The following is a 19,536-nucleotide window of genomic DNA, read 5'->3' as shown; positions in this document are numbered from 1 at the left end:
AGAAGGTCACAAAACCCTCAGTTACACAACTTTTTAAAGATTTATTGACCAATAAAGTACTGCCAACAAGGATATTTATGTTTTTGACCCAATCATTAAATATCTTATGGACTCGTGTAAGCTTTCTCAGCCAGTCATGTTATGACACACAGACCTACAGCACTGCCTTCTAAACTCCTTGTTACCTTTGTAAATACTTTTATTTTTTCTATAACTTAAACTCTAAAACTCTAAACTTTCCTCTTCCTAACTTAACATGTCTCTGCTTTAAACTATAAATCCACATTCTCACTTCTAGCACCTGAGTTTGGGAGCCTTTTCCAAGGTCTCAGACCAAATCCTGGGTTTAATTCTGAACTTTGGCTTCCAGGCCCAAAGTTCTGAGAGTTCCCTACATTTCGGATTCCAACACAAAACCATTCCTGGTGAATTCAGGTGATGAGGACTACAAATGCTCCAAACAAAATGGAATTCACAGGAAAATTCTTAGTGGGCGTTAGATTTCAGCAGAGCTGGAGTCAAGAAAACACTCAGAAACAAAACTTATTTACCCTTTAAATCAATAAAATTAATTAGGTTTGCAAGAAACAAAAATAACTCATTGCAGGCTTGGTGGGATTAGACCAGAGGTAGCTTTAATGCTGCTTCAGGTAAAAACATTTGGAGTAGGATTTAAAATCAGCCATTTCAGCTAGAACAGTCTGAAAAGTTTTCAGTTCAGCCATTTAAACCAGAACAGTCTGAAAGGATTTAAATTCAGCCATTTCAGCTAGAACAGTCCGAAAGGATTTAAATTCAGCCATTTCAGCTAGAACAGTCCGAAAGGATTTAAATTCAGCCATTTCAGCTAGAACAGTCCGAAAGGATTTAAATTCAGCCATTTCAGCTAGAACAGTCCGAAAGGATTTAAATTCAGCCATTTCAGCTAGAACAGTCCGAAAGGATTTAAATTCAGCCATTTCAGCTAGAACAGTCCGAAAGGATTTAAATTCAGCCATTTCAGCTAGAACAGTCCGAAAGGATTTAAATTCAGCCATTTCAGCTAGAACAGTCCGAAAGGATTTAAATTCAGCCATTTCAGCTAGAACAGTCTGAAAGGATTTAAATTCAGCAATTTCAACTGGAACAGTCTGAAGGGATTTAAATTCAGCCATTTAAACCAGAACAGTCTGAAGGGATTTAAATTCAGCAATTTCAACTAGAACAGTCTGAAAGGATTTAAATTCAGCAATTTCAGCTAGGACAGTCTTAAACCCGTGTAAACAAGGTCCAGCACCTCGGTGTTGTTTTCTGAACGTGCTCGGTGAGAAGTTCCTCCTGCTGCTTCCTCTCACCACTTTTATTCTCTTCACCAAGTCCTTCCTTTAATTCTTGTGAAAGGACTTCATTCTGTGGATGAGGAAACCCTGACAGAATCCATGGATCTGACAAGAAAATGGAAGTCTGGATCCAGCTGATCCTGTGCTGCTTCCCAGTCTTCGCCTGCTGGCTGCCAGGCCATCCACAAGATGAATTTTTGTGTCTTAAAAATCACCTTACAATGAAGGCCCTTCCAGTTCAAGAAAACCAGTTAATTAAAAAAAAATAATAATGTGTAGAGAACAGGGGGAAAAAGCAACAGTCTAAAAAAATAAATATGTGAAAATCAAGGGAAATAAAGAGCGAAGAACCTGTTAGGTTTAAAAATAATCAGGACAGACACACAAAAAGTTTGTTCAAGTGGTGCAAGAAATGAGGAGAAAGAGCAGTTGATATTAAAAAAAAACATTTAAAATCTTTGGTAGCAATGAATTGTTCCAATTCTTACAGTACTTGTAAAAATAATTCTCTATTATCCATGTAAGTATATTTTATAATTTATTCCCTAATGCGGTGTGTTACCGAAACACAGAAAAGCCAAAGAGAAAACCTCAGAAAGGGATGAAAAAAACGCCTGAAAAATTCAGAATGGCGTTGACCTAAAGGCCCTTTTTGGCTGGCTGTTCTGCTCACATGATGCCAAATTTCCCAGCCAGGAAGCCGCTCTTGCCCTGGGCCGTGGCGTTCTTGGCTGGGGCAGGCGTGTCCAGGCTGGAGTAGCGGATCTGGAACCCGCCCGCAGTCACCGAGGCGTCCGTCAGGAACTTCAGCGTCATCACGTTCCCTGCGCCGGGAAAAAGCAACATTGTGGGGTTGGGGGCAAAAAAAATGGGGGGGTTCAGGTGGATTTGGTGGGGGGTAATTTTTTCATGTCTATTTTAGGGGATTTTTGATTTTTTTTTCATATTTATTTTGGGTTTTAAGTTTTTTTTCCAGATATATTTTTGGGGGTTTACCTTTTTTTCAGATATAATTTTGGGGGTTTACTTTTTTTTCAGATATGTTTTTTGGGTTTTAACTTTTTCAGATGTATTTTTTGGTTTTTAAGGTTTTTTTTCAGATATATTTTTTGGGTTTTTAAGTATTTTTTGGGTTTTAACTTTTTCAGATGTTTTTCTTTTTTTTTTTTTGAGTTTTAAGGTTTTTTTCAGCTATATATTTTTTTGGTTTTTAAGGTTTTTTTTTTAGGGAAGACTTCCCTGATTTCCATTTATTTCAAAGTCGTCAATTGGCTTTTTCATTTTCCACAAAGAGTGCAAATTAATTACCTGTGCTAATGATGTCATCTGGCAACTCATCCCCACAAAACCTGGAAAAAAAGGAATATATGCCTTTATATATTATGTATTATATATTATATGTTATATGTCATATGTATTCTATATTGCATATTATCTATTATATATTATAAATTATATATTATGTATTATATATTCTATATTATGAATTATGTATTGTATATTTTACATTTACCACATAAATGTTAAAATTTATAATTTTTAAACAGCGTTCCTCTGAAGGGGGGGGGGGACAAATGAACCATAAATTTGCACCTCAAATTTGCATTACCTGCCCACAAAGCCGTTGACGTCGTCGTAGCTGTCGTAGACCTCCAGGAAGTCAGCCAGGCAGGCAGTGTCATCCTCCACGTCAAACTCCAGGAACTGCAGGTGGATCCTCTGCCCGTACCTGACCCGGATGTGCCAGTAGCAAACCTGCTCGTTCTCGTACTCGTTTGGGTAGCCTGGCGACTTGAAAACGTGTTTGGAATCCGTGAAGACTCCGCCACACTCTTTTCCTAAGGGGGAGGTAAAAGCAGGGAGAGTTGGAGTTTTAATTCTGGCCGTGGTGTGAATCTTCGGGCACTTGGAGCTGGAGTTCTGTAGGGAATCACACAGGGACATCCAGAGTGACAAAGCTTCTTGTGGACGGGCTTAGCAGCTGCTCTGCAGGCCAAACAACTGAGTTAGCAGAAGAAGAAATTGATAAAATATTAATTGATCCACAGCACGGGAGAAAGCAAGGCCGTTAGCATGGAAACTGATGAAATAGACACATAAAGGATATTTGCAGCCTTAGTGAGAAGCATTCGTGCCTTCAAAGTTTGTTGTAAACTCCTGTCAATTAATTATTGACATTAATTGCTTTGTACCAACACAATACAGTCCAGTTTGGTTGTGAATGAATAAGCTATTGCTTTGTCCAGTGAATATAATGAGCTATTTTGAGGTAGGGGATTTACATTTTCCATTTCAGGGGGGGCTCCTGCCTTAGCTTACCTGTCTTTTCAAACCTAGGCACCCAGATTTTGGAAGGAGATATTTTGGAAGCAGGAGACGTGATCCAAACCTCACTGAATTCGCAGGAAAAGCTTTCATTGCCTTCAGTGTGTTTGGGGCCAGGGCTGTGTTTTATGTGAAAGGCATTTGGGATTTCTGGCTCTCTCAAGCTTTACAGCTGTACTTGCAAGTCACACTGACACTCAGATTCATCCTTTCTTCTTCAAAAACCCCTTGCAAACGTGTCTCAAACAAAAACCAGCTCGTGATCACAGACCTGCTGTTGTACCCCTGCTGTTCCTGCTGCTCCACATTCCCTTTGGGATAAAACCACTCCTGCTTTGATCCAGTGGCATTTGGACTTTGCCAGCTCCCTGCCAGTGGGGCTGACCAAACTGGGAATTCCTGCCTGAATTTAGGAGTTATCCCAGTTTAGAGCTGGGGAGAGGGAGGTGCTGTGTCAGGGTATGCAGGGCACAGGAATTAGGAGCATTAAGATGGATTAACCCCATTAACCCCCAGAGTTTGTACATTGTCCACGAGCCCAGAACTTCCCAGAGTTTGTACATTGTCCACGAGCCCAGAACTTCCCAGAGTTTGTACACTGTCCATGAGCCCAGAACTTCCCAGAGTTTGTACATTGTCCACGAGCCCAGAACTTCCCAGAGTTTGTACATTGTCCACGAGCCCAGAACTTCCCAGCTTAGCACTGCAGCACCTGGAGAGCTCAGGGGCTGCAACACAAGAAAGACCTGGAGCTGCTGCAGAGAGTCCAGAGGAGGTCAGGGAGATGCTCCCAGGGCTGGAGCCCCTCTGGAGCCAGGCTGGGAGAGCTGGGAATGTTCCCCTGGAGAAGGGAAGGCTCCAGGCAGAGCTCAGAGCCCCTGGCAGGGCCTGGAGGGGCTCCAGGAGAGCTGGAGAGGGACTGGGGACAAGGCATGGAGGGACAGGAGCCAGGGAATGGCTCCCACTGCCAGAGGGCAGGGATGGATGGGAGATTGGGAATTGGGAATTCCTGGCTGGGCTGGAATGCCCAGAGCAGCTGGGGCTGCCCCTGGATCCTTGGAAGTGTCCCAAGGCCAGGCTGGACAGGGCTGGGTGCAGCCTGGGACAGTGGGATATGTCACTGCCATGGCAGGGGTGGCACTGGATGGGCTTTAAGGTCCCTTCCAACCCAACCCTTTCCATCATTCCATCATTCCATCATCACTGCTAGGTGGGATGAACACTTCAATCACCCCACACAGTTCCACAAGTGCCTCTTGGCCTCTTTGGCCTCCTGGAGCAGAGCACAGGCTCAGTTCTGTCAGGGATTTGTCCCTGTCCCCCCCAGCTGCTCGTGTCCCGCCTGCAGAGAGCCCAGCCAGGCTGCAGAGCCCCTGGACACCAATCCCTGCAGGCTGCAGGCTCGTGGCTCTGCACTTTTGGCAGCTCTGGTTTCCTTTTGAGCTCTGACCAAACCGCACAGCAGCTCCCCGTGGCCCAGAGCAGACAAAGGAACAGTCCCACGCCGAAATTCCGAGGGCAGGAGTCTCTCTGCAGCTCTGTGTGGAACATCTGGGAGGGTCCCCACCCCACGGAGCTATTTGATGAACAAAAACAAGCCCCAGCCCTGGGAGCACAAACAAAATGTGCACAGCTGTGCAGACGTCATGGCCCAGCCTGAGCCCGGCTCTGCCAGGCCGGGGAGCAGCAGCAGGGCCAGGCTGAGCTTTGCTGCCCTTCCTGGTGCCACATCTGCCCTGTCCCTGCTGGCTGGAGGGACACCGAGGCACCAGTGGCCGCGTGGGTGTTGCAGTCACCTGCAGAGCAGCGTGCAGGGCATGGGGGATGTCTCTGCTGGGCTTCTTGTCAGTCTTGCTGGAACTCTGATCTGCTCTGGAGATCCACCTCTCCTCCTCTGATTGCACACAGAGCACTGCTGGTGGGAGTTTCACTCAGAGAATCGTAGAATTACAGGATGGTTTGGATGGAAAGGGAGGTTAAAACTCATCCCACCCACCCCTGCCATGGCAGAGACATCTCCCACTGTCCCAGGCTGCTCCAAGCCCTGTCCAGCCTGGCCTTGGGCACTGCCAGGGATCCAGGGGCACCCTGTGCCACGGCCTCCCCACTCTCCCAGGAAACAATTCCTCCCTAGGAATTCCTCCCAGTTCCTCCCTAGGACAATCCTCCTAAGAATGCCAGTCCCAGGCAAGGCATTCATTTTCAAAAAAGACCAAAAAAATAAGGTTGAACCCTAAATTTAGCCTGTTGCAGGCAGAATACCTCAGATTATGGGCAGAAAGCCCTCAGATTATTCAGAAAAAAGGTGGGCTAAATGCAGAAGAGGACAAGAGGACAGAAGAGGACAAAAGGACAGCCCTGGGGTTGCTCCTCACCGTTGGGGTTGTAGCAGTAGGCGTCCCACCTCTCGCTCCTGTTGAGGCGAATTCCATAATCAACAATCCCGGTCTTGCCAAAGCCACAGTTGGCTCCAGCTTTTACTATGGGGTAGCCAACTCTGCCCTTGGCCATCCAGCCAGCAGCACACACGTGGAAACCTGCAGCAGAGGGCAAATGAGTCAGAAAATGATCCGTGCTGGGCTGCTCTTATTGCACAAAGTCTTTCTCAATCACCTGGGTGTAATTGGCCTGAGAGAAATTGAGCTACACGGGAGAGCAGGACGTTGAGAGGATAATTTTAAATACAGAGGGTAAAATTGAATTGTGCTCTCCATAATGTGATTACTGGTTCTTCATCTGAAGCCCCAAATCAAATGCAGATGGACTGCACAGTCAGGTTTAAGTGCTCTACCAGCACTTGTAATCAAATTATCCATTGGTCGAGTTTTCCAAGGGTGTTCTCTGTTTCCCTTTTGAAGTCAGACAAATTTACTCAATCCCATCTCAAGGGTTCTCAGCATTAAGTTCTAAAAATAAATAAAATACTACAGACAGCTAAAATCCCCAAGCATTTGCTTAAAACACTTTCAATTTAAATACCTGAAATGCCTCAAGGATTTCTTGCCAAACCAAAAGATCCCCTTAATGCATTTTGTGGCTGAGAACTTAACACCAATAGCCAAAGAATGCAATGTTGTAGAGACCCATCCAATGTTTTCATGGAGAGGAACTGGAACATATTTGTGGCATCTTAGGGCTCTGAGCTCCTCAGAAGAAACAAAAGTGCCCTTTTCACATGTGCTGGTGCTGGGAGCCAGCTTCTGACTCAACAGCAGAGTGAAAAAATGTCTGGAGTGGAGGATATTTTCCATTGTTTTCCCAGTCTCTGAATGAATGAAGAACTTCTTAGGAATCAGCGGGAAATGCAGGGGAGCCTTCACTCAGCTCCACTTTTCACTCCAAGCACAGAACTCATTCCCTTGCAGACAAAATATCTTGATGGAAATAAAAGTGATTGGAGAGAGTCCAGAGGAGGTCAGGGAGATGCTCCCAGGGCTGGAGCCCCTCTGGAGCCAGGCTGGGAGAGCTGGGAATGTTCCCCTGGAGAAGGGAAGGCTCCAGGCAGAGCTCAGAGCCCCTGGCAGGGCCTGAAGGGGCTCCAGGAGAGCTGCAGAGGGACTGGGAACAAGGGATGGAGGGACAGGAGCCAGGGAATGGCTCCCACTGCCAGAGGGCAGGGATGGGTGGGACATTGGGAACTGGGAATTCCTGGCTGGCAGGGTGGGGAGGGGCTGGCAGAGAGAAGCTCTGGAGCGAGTCCTGAGGAGGCCACGGAGATGCTCCAAGAACTGGAGATTCTCTCTGGAGACAAAATGCAACAAAACAATTGTTCCAAAGGTCTCCTTTTCTTACCCCTCCCCCCCGCCTTCTCTCCACGGTGTCTCCCAAATCCTGATGCTGGACCAGAGCAGCACATGGAATTGTGGATGATGTCTGGAGAAGGGAAGGCTCCAGGCAGAGCTCAGAGCCCCTGGCAGGGCCTGAAGGGGCTCCAGGAGAGCTGGAGAGGGACTGGGGACAAGGCATGGAGGGACAGGAGCCAGGGAATGGCTCCCACTGCCAGAGGGCAGGGATGGATGGGAGATTGGGAACTGGGAATTCCTGGCTGGCAGGGTGGGGACCCCCAGGCACTCATCCTGCTCCTTACCAAAAAACCCGCGGAGTTTCCCAAGAACCCCAGAGCCCGGAACAGAAACGACAACCCCCAGCCAGCCCCCCATGAGGAGCCCTGGTTTTTCCAGACCTATTTTCCGAGCTGCCTCCAGCTGCTGCAGCGTGGCCAGGTGTCCTCCCTCGTACTCGCACACGGCCCGCGCCTCGGCGAAGGTCAGCCGGTACTTGCCGGAGCGCGCCTCGCGGTGGTACACCCCGGCTGCCCGCTCTGCTCGGGGACAGGGGACACAGGTCAGCCCTCAGCTGCTCCAGCAGCCCCCACAGCGCTGCAGGGACGGCTGCTCCTCGGCAGAACTGCTCGGAGGCCGGCAGCGCCGCGCAGGGATGCAGCGCCATGCAGGGATGCAGAGCTGCACAGGGATGGAGCGCCATGCAGGGATGCAGAGCCGCACAGGGATGCAGAGCTGCACAGGGATGGAGCGCCATGCAGGGATGCAGAGCCGCACAGGGATGCAGAGCTGCACAGGGATGGAGCGCCATGCAGGGATGCAGAGCCGCACAGGGATGCAGAGCTGCACAGGGATGGAGCGCCATGCAGGGATGCAGAGCCGCACAGGGATGCAGAGCTGCACAGGGATGGAGCGCCATGCAGGGATGCAGAGCCGCACAGGGATGCAGAGCTGCACAGGGATGGAGCGCCATGCAGGGATGCAGAGCCGCACAGGGATGCAGTGTGGCGCAGGGATGCAGCACCAGGCAGGGATGCAGCGCCATGCAGGGATGCAGAGCCGCACAGGGATGCAGAGCTGCACAGGGATGCAGTGCCATGCAGGGATGCAGCGCCGTGCAGGGGTACTTGCCGGAGCGCGCCTCGCGGTGGTACACCCCGGCTGCCCGCTCTGCTCGGGGACAGGGGACACAGGTCAGCCCTCAGCTGCTCCAGCAGCCCCCACAGCGCTGCAGGGACGGCTGCTCCTCGGCAGAACTGCTCGGAGGCCGGCAGCGCCGCGCAGGGATGCAGCGACATGCAGGGATGCAGCACGGCTCAGGGATGCAGCACCGCACAGGGATGCAGTGCCACGCAGGGATGCAGCACCGTGCAGGGATGCAGCGCCATGCAGGGATGCAGCGCCGCGCAGGGATGCAGCGCGGCGCAGGGATGCAGAGCTGCACAGGGATGGAGCGCCATGCAGGGATGCAGCGCCGCGCAGGGATGCAGCGCGGCGCAGGGATGCAGAGCTGCACAGGGATGGAGCGCCATGCAGGGATGCAGCGCCGCGCAGGGATGCAGCGCGGCGCAGGGATGCAGAGCTGCACAGGGATGGAGCGCCATGCAGGGATGCAGCGCCGCGCAGGGATGCAGCGCGGCGCAGGGATGCAGAGCTGCACAGGGATGGAGCGCCATGCAGGGATGCAGCGCCGCGCAGGGATGCAGCGCGGCGCAGGGATGCAGAGCTGCACAGGGATGGAGCGCCATGCAGGGATGCAGCGCCGCGCAGGGATGCAGCGCCATGCAGGGATGCAGTGTGGCACAGGCATGCAGCACCGCGCAGGGATGCAGCGCGGCGCAGGGATGCAGCACCATGGACGGCTGCTCCTCGGCAGAACTGCTCGGAGGCCGGCAGCGCCGCGCAGGGATGCAGCGACATGCAGGGATGCAGTGCGGCGCAGGGATGCAGAGCTGCACAGGGATGCAGCGCGGTGCAGGGATGCAGCGACATGCAGGGATGCAGCACCACGCAGGGATGCAGTGTGGCACAGGGATGCAGCGCCGTGCAGGGACGCAGCGCGGCTCTGGGATGCAGCGCGGCGCAGGGATGCAGCACCACACAGGGATGCAGCGCCATGCAGGGATGCAGCGCGGCGCAGGGATGCAGCGCGGTGCAGGGGCGCAGGGAGCGCAGGGATGCAGCGCGGCGCAGGGGATGCAGTGTGGCACAGGGATGCAGCGCCGCGCAGGGATGCAGCGCAGCGCAGGGATGCAGCGCGGCGCAGGGATGCAGCGCCGTGCAGGGATGCAGCGCGGCGCAGGGATGCAGCGCCATGCAGGGATGCAGCGCCGCGCAGGGATGCAGCGCCATGCAGGGATGCAGTGTGGCACAGGCATGCAGCACCGCGCAGGGATGCAGCGCGGCGCAGGGATGCAGCACCATGCAGGGATGCAGCGCAGCGCAGGGATGCAGCACCATGCAGGGATGCAGCGCTGCGCAGGGATGCAGCGCCATGCAGGGATGCAGCACCACGTAGGGATGCAGTGCGGTGCAGGGATGCAGCGCCATGCAGGGATGCAGTGCCACGCAGGGATGCAGCACCGTGCAGGGATGCAGTGCCGTGCAGGGATGCAGTGCCGTGCAGGGATGCAGTGCCACGCAGGGATGCAGCACCGTGCAGGGATGCAGTGCCGTGCAGGGATGCAGCGCCATGCAGGGATGCAGTGCCACGCAGGGATGCAGCGCCGTGCAGGGATGCAGTGCGGCTCAGGGATGCAGCGCCGGGCAGGGATGCAGCGCCAGGCAGGGATGCAGCGCTGCGCAGGGATGCAGAGCCGCGCAGGGATGCAGAGCCACGCAGGGATGCAGTGTGGTGCTCCTCGGCAGAACTGCTCGGAGGCCGGCAGCGCCGCGCAGGGATGCAGCGACATGCAGGGATGCAGTGCGGCGCAGGGATGCAGAGCTGCACAGGGATGCAGCTCCAGGCAGGGATGCAGCACCAGGCAGGGATGCAGCGCCATGCAGGGATGCCGCGCCGTGCAGGGATGCAGTACGGCACAGGGATGCAGTGCCAGGCAGGGATGCAGTGCCACGCAGGGATGCAGCACCACGCTTCACAGGGAAAAGCAGGGCGCGATTCTTAATTCTTCCCGAGAATATTTCTGAGATTCGCGTTCTCCGGGCCTCAGAGAAGGGAAGAACAATTCCTGTCGCTCACTGTGCCTGTGTTTGTGCACAAGCAGAATGCGATGTGGGGGTTGGTTACAGAGTGATGGGGGTTTGTTTGTTTCCTTGGCCTATCCGTGTGTGTGTCTGTCACGAGATTCTGTGCAGGGTGTGCAGGGTTGAGTGCTTGGCACATTCAGTTTTAGATGTATAGAATAATATAGTGTAATAAAGTAATTAATTAGCCTTGTGGTATCGATGGAGCCCCCCTCATCATTCCTCCATCATCAGGGCCTTCTCAGCACAGCTGTGCAGGGACTCTCCATTGCCAGGGCTGTCTCAAGTTCAGTAGTCACTGATACAATAATCTCTTTGAGTCAGCTCTTATGAGCTCTTGGAGAAATGTATCACACCTGAGATGGCTCAGCTACTTCAGATGGCATAAAATCAGTAGGGTGCTTTCTGTGGTAGTGTTGGAAACAGAAAGGTTTTAGTAAAAGGGAAAATAGCAAAGCTCTTTACAGGGAAAACCTGAGCTAGGGGCAAGAGGTTCTTGCTCCTGGTAAAACACCCCACAAAACCCATTAGTTCCTTCTGTTCTCTTCTTTTTCTAGTGTATTGCTTAGGTGAGACTTTTTGCCTTCTGTCTAATTAGCTATCCGCAAGTTTGAAGTGAAGTCCCTAAAATCTTATGGTGTGTCTTTCTACCTAATTGAGGAGAAAAACTTCTGGGCTTTTTTTTCCTTTTCAAAGAGACAAAAGATAATTTAGTAACTCCATCAACAGAGGGCACATTCTCACAGGTCACTGGTTATAGACATGGGTTTAGCTGGTGACCTTGGCAAAGTTCTGGCATCCAACAGCTTCTGCTGCTCCCTTTGCATGAAGAGCTACCACTCTCAGCCCATCTGGAAGCTGGTACCTCCTCCCTTTATTTGATCCTCACTACTTCCTAAACTGGAGGAGAGGATGTTGTTCCTTGTGAAGATGTAAAAAGTTTAATAAAGGATGATAGGAGGCAAGGATCATGGAGTGAAGGTTATCCCAGCCAGGGGCATCTTGGCACTCAGCTGTGGCAGCAGCTCTCTGGCCACAGAGACAAACACACAACATCCCAGGCATCGTCATGGGGAAGGCTGTGAGGATATCAGAGAAAAGAATGAGAAACAATTCTTGTCTTCACCTGCTGCCCCTGGCGTTGTGAGCGACTGGAATGTGTTATGGAGATTGTTTACCAAAGGGTGGTTTCTTAATTAGCCACTGGTGATGGTGTTTTAACTAAAGGACCAATGAACTAGGGTATAAAAGAGCAATGGGTTCCTTAATAAAGAATATAATCAGCATTCTCTAATATATGGAGTCTGTTATTACCCAGCCAGGGCCGTGAATAAATAGAATTGCTTTTTATTATCTTAATTTTGTCTGGCTTCTGGTTTTAGTAGCCCAAAAAGGCATTGTGTGTGCAACGCACAGGGGTGGACGTGTGTGACACCCACAGGGGTGGATGTGTGTGACCCAAAGTTAGGATTTGGGGTGGGAGAAGTTTAGGCCAGAGGCAGTCAGTGCTTGGAGAGTTTGTGAAGAACAGAAAATCAACAAGAGCTGGGGAGGCTCCCCCGGGATGCTCCAGGGGCAGGGGTTTGGGAACAGCTTGGAGTCAGCATCCCCAGCCCTGTGTGTCCTGTCTGACTCAGGGGAACCCTCCTGGATCCCTATCACAGCATCCTCCCGGCTGGAACTCCCAGAGCCTCTGGAAGATGAATCAGAGCTTTGTTTTCAATCTCCAGAGAAGTGAAATCACAGCTACTTGGATAGAGGAGAGGCAGAAATTAAAGGGGGGGGAAATGTCAAATAAAAATATCTGAGCGTGTGTCACAAAGGGCAGGACCAGAACAATTGCTGGCTGACATTTCTGCTGCACGGAAAATTAAAGCAATTTCTTCATTATTTTTTTTTACTTTGCCGTGGCAATTCTGAGATAAAACAGCTTTCCAAGGAAACCTAGAAACTGCCAGTGCTGCTCCCAGCTTTACAATCTTTGCATGTTGCACTTGTCTGGTGCCATATGTATGGAAATCTGTCTCGGCAGCAATCTGCATATCTCATCTGAAGGGTTTTTTTGTTTAGGTCTCACTTATATTTAGCAGAATCTGAGAGGAATGGCTGTTTGCAGCTCTGCCCAGCCAGCGTGGCTGAGGAAAGATGGAAGGCAGGCAGCATTTTCACAGCAGTTATCCACAGCATAAAAATAAAGGATGTATTTTTTAGAGACGCGCTCGGGGTCGGTGCTTTTGGCTGGGTTAGGGGAGGTTTTTAAAAAAGCCACTGAATTGTGGTTGGGAATGGTGAGAGCCCTTAAGAGACACAGGATGATGTTTGCCAGGGTGGGTTTTGTGCCCAGAGAGATAAATTATATTGCTGACAGCAGTCTGAGGAGAGGGAGAGCCTCCTTCTGCAGCATCCCTGGGAATATCACTGGCATGGCATAACAGATCCTCCACGGAAAAATCCTCCTGAAGGAGCCTAACAACCCACAGCTGGGGGATTGTGGCATGTTAGTACAAAAACTCCTTTTAAATTAAGAATTTATTCACAGCAATTCATTCATGAGGTCGGATTTTTAAATATATGTGCAAGGGAGTAACATCCTTAACTAAAGATGGATTTTGCCTGGGTAATTCCATTTGACACAACAGGCCATGTACAGAGCCAAGGTTCTCTGATTCTTGAGGCTCAGAAGATTTCTTGGGGAGGTGAGGAACCCACTGTTCCCATGCCTCTACCAGAATCCAAAAATGATTTGGGATGATCCCACAAATGTGCCTGCTGCAGCTTTTTGAGTATATTTTGGGATTGGCCAAACACCCACTGGCACACCATTTAAAGAGGTGGAAAATGGTTTTTGGGGGGCTGTGTTGGACAAACATTTGGTATCTAAACCTGAAGCATTAGCCAAAGTCACCCAAACATTTGGTTTAGGTTGGCAGAGTGGCAAATCTGCATGGCTGAGAGCAAGCAAAGCAAAAAAGCAGAAGCAGAACTTGGGATTTATTCACAGGAAGTATTACTTTGCAGCCACTCAGCAGGCTGTCACAGCTGAGCCCATGAGAAATCAAGATAAATCAGCTCAGTGTGTGTGTGCAGGGTTGGGAATGTTGGGTTGGGAATGCAGGGCTGGGGAATCCCTGAGTCCCCCAGGAACCTGGGCCTGCCTGCACGCTCTGAAAATGTTTTTATTTTAACTGGAAGTTGGCATTTACAAGTGCTGATAATAAAAAATCTGATATTTTGCTCCAGGTATAAATTATGTTTTTACTCTTTCTTGTTGGATTATGCTCTTTTCTGACTCAGAGGCATTTTAAAAACTTTTATTCTATTTTTAGTCCCATGAGAATGGTGAGACAACACAGATGTTATCATTCACCTTATTGCAATTACAAGCTAACTGTTTTTTGATTACAATACACTATAAGTGTAATTTAATTTTCTATAAATCCATTTCCCACATTTCTCAGATGACAGTTTAAAAAGTTGGAATGATTTTTTTCCCATGTTTGCCGTGTTTATAAGACTGGGGAAGGATCTGCAGAAGGCAATAAGAAATGATCCTGGAAATGTCTGAGGCACAGAAAATGGGGTTGATTTTCTTAGAGAATTCAACACATTGATGGTTTTAAAGCACAGTGTGAGGGACAAGGACTGGTGACAAAAGTTCTGAAGAATTTCTGAACGTTTTTAATTTAATTTTTTTAACTTCTGAAAAGTTTTTCATTTCACATTGTTCTTAGTTCTGGGCATGAGAAGCATCAATCATTGGCCTGCAAGCCTGGAATCCCCATTATTGATCCTTGCAGAGCCCAGGGAAGGGGCTGGAAACCACTGATTGTATTCCCTGAGCTCTCAGAGCTGCCACTAAAATCTCACCATTTTTAGGTGGTTTTTTTTCCACCTGGCAATATTATTTTCAGATCTTATCCCTCTAAAGGCATCTCCCCCCACCTACCGCTGGAATGTCCCTATGGACAGGCATCAGGTTTTCCAGATTATTTTTGTTGGTTGCTGGGAATTCCAGACTTTCTGTGCTGCCAGGCACTGACCCCCAGGAGAACACTGCACTGACCTGAGGCCCTGGAGAACCTTCCAAAATGGAATGAGAGAACTGGGATTGTGGCTGTGGAGTTTGGAGAGAAGTGTGTGATATCACAGGGTGGAAAACAGAGTTTAAGGTTTAGAATATAGTGATATATAGAGAGCAAGATGGAAGTTTTGGGGTGGAGGCTGGTCCTTCTTCTTCTTCTTCACTTTCTTCTCCATGGGTTTGGGTGGTTTTTGTGTAATTAAATAAAAAAGTCCACACTGCAGGCACATGTGGTTGGTTATTAGGTTAAAAGTGAAAATAATTGAGGTGTCATTTCTTAATTGGACAGTTTATCCTTTAAAGGCTTTGTAGAGAGAGAGATGGGGCTCCATTTTTAGTGTGTCAGAGTGCAGTGCTGCAGAGCTCAGGGTTTGTGAGACTGTGACAGAGATAAGAACTAACAAACACCTGAGTCCCAACAAGAAACACCCTCTCACACATTTAATCCTGCTTTTGGCAGAAAAGAAGCAGAAGAATGGACACGTTGCTGGGGAGATCAGCCCTTCACAGTCTGCAAGGCTGGAAGCAGCAGCAGCACCCTGTGAGGAGCAGCCAGCTTCCATCCCTTTTATTGCTCTGAAGGTGACAGAGCAGCTTTTGGCAAACCAGACCACACACACACGTCCTGCCCCAGCCCTGGGAGTGCTGCTGGCTCTGGGTGGCACTCAGCGATGCTGCACAAAACCCTAATTAACTGGTGGCATCCTGCTCTGGCAATATTTCCCCCTTCCTCCTTAATTCCACACGAGATAAACCCAGCATCAAGCGCAGGGCTAGGTCAGAGCAGGGTTAACCCTTCGTTTACATGTTTATGGATCTGCAGGTGCTCCCATCCCCGCAGCCACAGGAAAAAGCACAGGAGTTGCTGTTTGTGGAGGTGAGCTCACGGCCCTGAGGGTGAACCTGCAGGAAATGTTGATTTTTCTGGCAAGCACAAGCACCTGCCACGGGGCCACGGGTTCCACTTCCCCAAATGGCTCCTTGGAGGCCAGGGACAGCAGGATCCTGCAGGGCAGTGACCCTCAGCTCACCCACAGCTGAAATGCAGCACAAACACAGGCAGCATGAAATCTGCCAATAAAGTACCTGCAGTATGCTAAATAAAGAGGAATATTTCATTTTTAAGCAGAGGGTGGCCACTTATAGCTCCTGGCAGGAGCCTCTGCTGCTCAGAGAGCTTCACCAAACGGGGATGGTGCAGCTCCTAAACCCCCCTGAGACAGGGAGTGGGAACGGGAAAGGAATTGGAGTTGTGAACAGAGGGCAGCAGCTGTCCTGGAAAAGCCCTCAGCACCGAGAACTGGCACTGCAATGAGCCCAGCAGCAAATCTGGGCAAGGCTGTGCCAACCCCCCCACAGCTGACAATAAAGCCCTGGGCACAACGGGCTGGGGGCAAAAAGGAGCAGCACCAAAATTCCAGTGGCACCAGGAGCACGTCCACAAGGAGGGGACAGGGGCAGCTGCAGCAGCACTGCCTGAGGAGCAAGAGAGGCTTTGGGACAAGGAAAAAGGTGAAAGAAGTGTTTCCAGAGTGATAGCTATCCAAAATTTACATATATATATATAATGTATAATATATTTATATAGAATATATGTATATATTTACATATATATAATATTTACAAAATTTAATAATAATTTTATGTATATTTATGTATAAATTTTATGTATAATTATATATTTATGTATAATAAATTAATAATGCTTAATTGTGTAAAATTTACATAGTTTAATAATTTAAATTTACATAATGTTTTATATTATATATTATATAGGATATGATATCTATTCTATATTGTATATAATACATTATTTATTATATTTATATATTACATAAATTATATATTATCTATAATATATTTTCTATATGTATATGCATGCTAATGGTTAATGGAGGAAAAAGGTAAAATGGAAATTTTCCTGGATTTTGGGTTTGCTTCTCTATCAGAAGGGGAGAAAAGCAAAGCTCAGATGTCACTGTGCACCCCCTGCTTTTATTCCACTGGTGCTCGAGGCAGGCTGAGGTTGGGGTGACTTCCTTTACTATTCAAGTTATTTTATTTTAAATGCAAAGAAGCGTGAACTGGATGGCTGTGAATTTGCCAATTTTATCTTCATTTATATACAGAGTCCCTGAATTCCACTGGTGACTGAATTAACTGCACTCTGAGGTTCATTTCAGTAATGTTATTGCTGCACTTACACAAGATGGTGCATTTCTATTTCGGTTTGTTTACTTAGAGAAAGCCATCAGGTTTTTTTACCCCCTCGTTTATTTTTATTTACTCTCCTGGTAAATGCTTAGAGGTGTAGCCAAACAGAATTTTTATGGCGCCTTCCAATTAGCACACAGTCGCTCCGTTTTGAAGCATTTTAAAAAGATTTTTCTTCCACTCGCCTTCAATTCATTAAACTGCTGAAATGACCGCTGTTATCCCAAATTTCTGAACGTGCAGCCAGATGGAAAAGGATCCTTCCTGAGCCTGGTTTGTGCTCCTGGCGCTCTGCGGGCTCCTCTGGGAGGGGCTGCAGCCGCCTGGGGCTGCCTCGGGAGACCCCTGGGCACTGCCAGCTCCAGGGGGTCCCTGCAGATCCTCAGGGAAATCCACAGCATCCGACAGGGATGGAGGATTTGGGAGAGTTTGTCTGGGAAACGGAGCGCTCGGTGCCTTGATTCTGGCATCCTGTGCAGGCTCTAGCCTGAGCTAGCTCTCTGCTCTAACCATAATTTCCACGAGCTACAAAAGAACCCTCAGAGCTCTTGGGACCCACTGGAGGTACCAGAAACCTTCCCACAGCATTTTTGCCTTTTGAAATCTTCCCCAAACGACGTGAACAGCCCAAGCATCCCCATTTCTGCACTTTTCCAGAGAGCCAGGAAATATTATCACTGTTATTTCCAGACCGTTTAGTTTCCCATGCAGGACCCCAGGCATGGGAAGTATGTTCATGCAGAAAGTAATTCATTCCTTTGGCAAATGTTTCTTTTCAGGCTCCTTTTCCCTCAAAACAAAGCCACTGTTATTTAATGAATGCAGTTCTCACTTTACCTCCCGCTGCAGGAAAATACATTCAGCCGAAATGTTCTACAATTACCTTTTAAAGTAAATAAATACCTTTCCCTGCACTTCAGTGGCACTGTACAAACAGCGAGCTTGTAAAAAAGGGACCGTGGCTATTCAGATAAAGCGATTTCAATGGATTTCAGCGCAGATAAATACTGATAACAACACCCAGCTGAGTTCTGTGCCGCGGGGTGCTCATCCTTGCCCTGCGGGGCGAGCACAGCGCAGGCTGGCTGGCGAGGGAGCGATTTCTTACCCAGCCAGATGGAGTTGTGCAGCACGCCATCCCTGAAGCCCCAGGCTGCAGCCCGCTCGCACAGCAGGGCAGAGAGCAGCAGCAGCAGTGCCATCATCAGCGAGGGCTGGCGGTGTCCCCCGCTGTCCCCGCCGCCGTCCGTGCGCTGCCCGAGCCTCCCGCAACATCTGCGAGCCGGATCTTAAATACCGAGCGCAGCTGTGAGGTCACGGGGCTGCTCCGATTGTGCTGCTGCGCTTCTTGCCCAACCTCTGTGGCGGCTGCAGTGACTCACGGCTGGCTCTGCTCCTTCCCAGCCCGGCCAGGAATGCATCCCGTCCCGTCCCATCCCATCCCGTCCCGTCCCATCCCATTCCATCCCATGCCATCCCATCCCATCCCATCCATCCCATCCCATCCCATCCCATCCCATCCCATCCCACCCCATCCACGGACACTGCCCCAGCCAAGCTCTGCTCATTCCTCAGCGCTCGCTGCCTTCAAATCCCACACAATAAAGCCAGGAGCCCAGCCTAGCTGCTGGGAGTGTTTGCAGCAGCCACGAGATCCCACGCATCCCTCTCATCCTCATTGAACCATTCCCTCCTCCAAGGCATCCCACACACTCCCTCTAATCATCATTTCAACATTCTCTCCTTCAGGAGATGCCACACACTCCCTCTGATTCCCATTGAAACATTCTCATTCTCTCCTTCAGGAGATCCCACACACTCCCTCTAATCCTCATTCAAACATTCCCCCCTTCAAGGGATCCCACAACTCTTCCTCATCCTCATTTAAACATTCCCTCCTTCCAGGGATCCCACACACTCCCCCTCATCCCCAATTAAACATTCCCTCCTTCAGGAGACCCCCACACACTGCCCCTCATCCTCATTTAATCCCATACCCTCCTGAAACACCCTTGGAACTCCCAAGAATTAGAGCTCCTGGGTTCTGTGGAAATGGATTTTTGTGTTGATTTTAAATAAATCACTCTAAAGCTTGGGATGTTTCTCCCTATCATCCATCCATCCATGTAAAAGAATCAAACCTTTTGGTACAATTCTACTCCTGGCAGCCTTTCTAAATCCAGCAATGCCCGTCCTGCAGCTGCCATCAGGAATGGTTTCAGTTCTCCGAATTTGGGGTTATTTTCCTAGAGGATCCATTTTCCTGGTGGCTTTATCTTCCCAGCGACCTGATCAATGACAAGAAGGCAGGAGAGAATATTTTGCACGGATTGTTTGAGTTCACTTTCCCTCCACGGGATGTGTAATGGCAAATCCAGCTCCCCCACCGACGGAGCCAAGCTGCGAGTGTCAGAAGCAGCTGCTCTTTGTTCTGCAAGCCGCAGACTTGCCCTCCAGAGCAGTGCAAGGTCTGATTCACAGCCTGGCAGCTGCCTGCCTGCCTTCCCTCCTGGCTGTCCCTGCGTCCTGCAGCTGCTCCTGGAGCCGGAGACCTCCAGGAATTCCTGGGACACCTCCAGGGATGGGCACTGCAAACCTCCCTGGGCAGTTC

The 19,536-nt window shown here is 49.6% G+C and overlaps 1 protein-coding gene across 1 annotated transcript; it reads right to left on the bottom strand.

The window, feature by feature from the left end:
- Positions 1 to 1,050: 1,050 nt before the first annotated feature.
- Positions 1,051 to 18,181, bottom strand: TNFAIP6 (TNF alpha induced protein 6). Its single transcript, XM_041407574.1, has 6 exons — positions 18,034 to 18,181; positions 7,828 to 7,965; positions 6,020 to 6,181; positions 2,929 to 3,157; positions 2,628 to 2,668; positions 1,051 to 2,143 (listed from the first exon to the last, which is right to left on the bottom strand). The coding sequence occupies exons 1-6, from the start codon at positions 18,128 to 18,130 to the stop codon at positions 1,989 to 1,991; spliced, it is 822 nt and encodes a 273-aa protein (XP_041263508.1). The 5' UTR covers positions 18,131 to 18,181; the 3' UTR covers positions 1,051 to 1,988.
- Positions 18,182 to 19,536: the final 1,355 nt, after the last annotated feature.

Source organism: Onychostruthus taczanowskii, unplaced genomic scaffold (genome assembly GCF_017590055.1).
Source record: "Onychostruthus taczanowskii isolate IOZ18803 unplaced genomic scaffold, ASM1759005v1 scaffold10, whole genome shotgun sequence".
NCBI classification, from domain to species: Eukaryota; Metazoa; Chordata; class Aves; order Passeriformes; family Passeridae; genus Onychostruthus; species Onychostruthus taczanowskii.
The sequence above is the reverse complement of the archived record's forward strand: the minus strand, read 5'-3'. Positions and strand labels throughout refer to the sequence as shown.